Raw genomic sequence first — 5,196 nt, 5'->3', positions numbered from 1 at the left:
CAATGTGTGTCTCATCTTTCTTAGGTGGAAAAAAAAGTTTGCTGCTTCAACTTGTTTTTTTTAATGTTACATTGATTCCGTAGGATTCTAAGGTTGCGTTTACAAAGGCAGCTCAATTCTTAATTTCATTAATTGGTCTTTTGACTAATCGGATCAGCTCAAAAAAATATCTGATGTGATTGGACTCGTTAACTGAAATTAAAAAGATAAGACACTGTAGTTGTAGTAAACATTTTAATACTTTTATGAAAAGTACTATTTACAGTGTACAAAGTTTAACATGCTGGTATTCTCCATCATATTGGCTAACAGCACAGAGATCAGAACTCACTGACTAATCAAAGCATAATAAATTGTCAACAACGCACGCAAAATTTGGTTCCGAGATCAATCGAAACAAAAATATTTCTAACACATTGCTAAACGTTTTTGCTGCGGTGTGTACTAATGAATACACTCCAGGGCAGTAGAGGAATATAAACAAAGATGGCGGATCCAAGTAAAGGATCAGATGTCTCACCCTCTACTCTTTTACTTCCCCTGCTGCTCCTTCGCTTGTGCAGCCTGGAAAGAAAGAGAACATGAACCTCAGTCATAGATATTTCTACTGTAGGTAGCCTTTATCCTTATAAATCAAATACTGTATGAGATCTAAGAGTTGATCACCTAAGCCAGATCGCATCTACAGTGCCGTGAAAAGGTATTTGTCCCCTTTCTGATTTTCTTTATACTGGATGTTATCAGATCTTCAACCAAAACCTAATATTAAAGGGAACCGGAGTTTACAAATAACAAGAAAATGGATACCTATTTTATTAACAAAGTTAGGCATCACCAAATTCCCCTGTGTGAAAAAGTAATTGCCACCTTTAGCTGCAATCACTGCAACCAAATGCTTCCTGTAGTTGTTGATTAGTTTCTCACATCACTGTGGAGGAATTTTGGCCCAATCTTGCATGCAGAACTGCTGTAACTCAGCGACATGTGGTTTTCAAGTCCTGTCACAACCTCTCAATTGGGATTAGGTTTGGACTTTGACTAGGCCATTCCAAAACTTCAAATTTGTTGGTTTTTAGACATTTTCATGTAGACTTGATTGTGTGTTTTGGATCATTGTCTTGCTGCATGACCCAGCTGCGCTTCAGCTCACAGACGGATTGGTCCCATTATGCCTGGCGAAAACCAAACACTGCATTCCACAGTAAGAACCTTTTATACCAACGGTCAGGCATGCTGGTGTTGTGTGATGGTTTGGGGATGCTTCGTTGCCTCAGGACCTGGACGACTTGCCTAACAGAGCAGAATTCATGGTTCCTTCTATATCAGGCCGTAAAACTAAAGTCTACATGAAAATGGTTAAAAAGCAACAAATTTGATGTTTTGGAATGGCCTAGTCTAAATCCAGACCTAATCCCAATTGAGATGTTGTGGCAGGACTTGAAACGAGCAGTTCATGCTTAAACCCACATGTTGCTGAATTAAAGCAATTCTACATGGAAGAGTGTGTCAGAATTCCTCCACAACAACGTGAGAGACTGATCAACAACTACAAGAAGCGTTTGGTTGGAGTCATTGCCGGTAAAGGTGGCCCAACCAGTTAGTGAGTGTAAGAGTTACTTTTTTCACACAGGGGAATTGAGTGTTGCATAACTTTGTTTATGAAATAAGTGTTATTTGTTCACTCAGGTTCCCTTTATCTAATGTTATGTTTTAGTTGAAGATCTGATAACATTCCATATCAAAAATATGCTAAATTAGAAAGGGGGCTAATACTTTTTCACAGCACTGTATCCCGGTAACAGTGCTCAACTTGGGGGTGCATGCCCTCAATATTGAACACAGTCTGGTCGACAACAGGGGCATGCTGCAATGTCGAGCTATAGCTTGTTAGTGGGTGCTCTGTCGTAGTGCATAATAATAATGTAAAGGGAGCTGTAGCTGAACTGTACCTTGAGTTTCTCCAAGAAGCCTCCTTTGCCAAAGCCTCCAAAGATGCGCGCCATTTTAGGAGTGGGGGGTTTGGGTCCAAACAGCGCCATTCCTTTCGTCTTGTCAACCTCACCCTTAGCACCAGCTGGACCCTTCGCCTTCATCAGTTTCCTTTCAGAGCAGACTCACAACAGTCAACAATCTCAGAGACACAACGATCACAATCTTGCAGAGCGGTTGATTAAAAACACACAGAACTTGATTTCAGTCTAACTTTGCTCATTCGTAGTATAGGTCTCATACATTAGCTAGCTCACGCAAAGAACTTACCTTCCTTTCTTGGCCAGCACTCTCTGGGAATTTGGGTAGTGGACCAAGATGTCAACCAGGTCTTTCTTATCCAGGACAAAAAGGTTGACGAAGCCATGAGCTTTTACGTTAGCAGTCCTTCTGTTCCCGCCATCTTTGGCAGACTGTAGCAGACTGAGGAAGAGCACCGATTCAGAGCTCTGAAGATCCTCGACCAACACTCACACTTAGAAATTCATCTGTAATAGTAACCCACTGGGCACAGACAACAGTTCAACATCTGATTTTGATTTACATTTGTTTGTATTGTCAACTAATGTGAATTTGCCGAAGAAAAAAAAAATATATATATTCCCTTACATTGACTTTAAAAAATATATATATAATCAGTTTTCTATGTTGATTCAAGGTCAATCACATAGATTCTTTGGGTTGAAATGACTTGGAAACGAACTTCGATTCAACCAGTTTTTGCCCAGTGGGAAGCTCTTCTACTGGAGGTTAATATTATTACATTGGAATATTGTATTGTAATGAAAATACCTGATTTCTCCAAACACACAGCCGGCCTTCAGCGTCACAAACACAATGGAGTTATCTGGTCCACCAACCACCTGCACCTCTCCACCCTTTATGATGTACATCTCTTTACCAATGTCACCCTACAGAAGAAAACGATCAAACAGAACACAGATTGGAAAATGTAAACTCACCAAAAAAAGAAGCGTCCTCTCACTGTGAACTGCGTTTATTTTCAGCAAACTTGTGTAAATATTTGTATGAACATAAGATTCACAACTGAGACATACACTGAACAAGTTCCACAGACATGTGCCTAACATAAATGGAATAATGTGTCCCTGAACATGGGGGATCAAAATCCAAAGTAACAGTCAGTATCTGGTGTGGCCACCAGCTGCATTAAGTACTGCAGTGCATCTCCTCCTCATGGACTGCACCAGATTTTCCAGTTCTTGCTGTGATATGTTACCCCACTCTTTCACCAAGGCACCTGCAAGTTCCCGGACATTTCTGGGGGGAATGGCCCTAGCCCTCACCCTCCGATCTAACAGGTCCCAGACGTACTCAATGGGATTCTTCGCTGGCCATGGAGGAACACTGACATTCATGAGCCTGCAGGAAGGATACCACATGAGGGAGGAGGATGTCTTCCCTGTAACGCACAGCTTTGAGATTGCCTGCGATGACAACAAGCTCAGTCTGATGATGCTGTGACACACTGCCCCAGACCATGACGGACTCTCCACCTCAAAATCCAACCATCACCCCTGGTGAGACAAAACAGCAACTCGTCAGTGAAGAGCATTTTTTGCCAGTCCTGTCTGGTCCAGCAACGGTGGGTTTGTGCCCATAGGCGACGTTGTTGCCGGAGATGTCTGGCTTACAACAGGCCTACAAACCCTCAGTCCAGCCTTTCTCAGCCTATTACGGACAGTCTGAGCACTGATGGAGGGATTGTGATTAGGTATTAGCGTCATAGAGCATAAAATTGACTGACCCTAACACTTGCTTCCCAAAACGAATGAACATTCTGGAAGAATATGCCATCAGGGCATGGACAAGGTGTCGAAAGCGTTCCACAGGGATGCTGGCCCATGTTGACGCCAAGTCACAAGCAAGTCACAAGGTCTGAGTCTAATCGAGTCCCAAGTAGAATGGGTTTAGACTCAAGTCAAGTCCAAGTCGTGCATTCTAAGAGCAAGCCTCTAAAAGAAAAATCCATACATGCAAGGACTTTTGTCAATTTATTGAGTCTGCCAGACAGCCCTTTTCATTACTTTGTCTATAACCCATTTTAATTATGTAATTGTAAAATAGGGACCCCAGGACCATACAATTACCCAATTGGCAATTACAACCAATAAACTGGTTCTGCAATGTAAAATGCCATTTCCACATCATCCACATCATTGTTACATCACATCCACATCATTGTTACATTGGTATATTAAGTCTTAAATCAGACTAAATTATTATTATCAGGGCTTGACTTGGGCTGAAATAGGTGCAGGGTGCCTGTACTGTTTATATTTAGGTTCAGGAGCTCCACAATTCTTTTGAGCTAATATTCTATAAGACGAACAGGAGTTCAAGCAGTAGAACATTTGAGGTGGCTGTACTCAGCTCTGATGAGGGACTGCCCAAGTCAAGCACTGATTATTAATGATATTCCAACATCATGCATATACAAAATAATCATTTTATCTTATTCAACGACTCCAACGTGTGGAGTGCAGTCCACATAGCCTATTACACACTCTTATTACGCACAACCAGAATGACAGAGACATAGGACACAGAACTCTGACATAACCCGGGAAATATGAACAAAGAAAACTAAAACATTGAATTTAATAAACAGAACTTCTACCACCATGAGTCTTGTGAACATTCATGTGCAGAATAAACATTGTGCCCACTGAGGGTAAGAAATGGTTGGCTACATAACACTGTATCGTATGCCTATCAAACAGAAATGTCTGTGTTGCAGTAAACTGTACGGGGATGGAATGATGAAACGCCAGCAGTTATTGTAGTATGAGATGGAATATAGATTTACCACATGGGGCCGGCCTATGCATTTTAAATGTGTGAGAGCAAGCATTTCAACAAGAGAAAGAAAGCACTCTCCACTGGCGGTAGTTTGGAGAGCGCAAGTTAAGAGCCGCGCCTATGGTACGTCTTCGGCACAGTAATACACTATATATATAAAAGTATGTGGACACCTTTTCAAATTAGTGGATTGAGCTATTTCAGCCACACCCGTTGCATAAAATTGAGCACAAAGCCATGCAGTCTCCATAGACAAACATTGGAAGTAGAATGGCCTTACTGAAGAGCTCAGTGACTTTCAGTGTGGCACTGTCATAGGATGCCACCTTTCCAACAAGTCAGTTTGTCAAATTTCTGCCCTGCTAGAGCTTCCCCGGTAAACTG

The 5,196-nt window shown here is 41.6% G+C and overlaps 1 protein-coding gene across 1 annotated transcript in view; it reads right to left on the bottom strand.

The window, feature by feature from the left end:
• Positions 1–206: 206 nt before the first annotated feature.
• cngb3.1 (cyclic nucleotide gated channel subunit beta 3, tandem duplicate 1) overlaps positions 207–5,196 on the bottom strand; it is a 33,916-nt gene continuing 28,926 nt past the window's right edge. The window contains exons 15-18 of the mRNA XM_021622349.2: positions 2,782–2,900; positions 2,260–2,412; positions 1,950–2,100; positions 207–564 (exon numbers count right to left, since the gene is read on the bottom strand). Coding sequence (XP_021478024.1) covers positions 532–564; positions 1,950–2,100; positions 2,260–2,412; positions 2,782–2,900 — 456 coding nt within the window. The 3' untranslated portion in view covers positions 207–531. The remainder of the gene's footprint in view (positions 565–1,949; positions 2,101–2,259; positions 2,413–2,781; positions 2,901–5,196) is intronic.

This window comes from Oncorhynchus mykiss, chromosome 11, assembly GCF_013265735.2.
Source record: "Oncorhynchus mykiss isolate Arlee chromosome 11, USDA_OmykA_1.1, whole genome shotgun sequence".
Lineage (NCBI taxonomy): Eukaryota > Metazoa > Chordata > Actinopteri > Salmoniformes > Salmonidae > Oncorhynchus > Oncorhynchus mykiss.
Note: the sequence above shows the minus strand (reverse complement) of the source record. Positions and strands in the feature narration are given on the sequence as shown.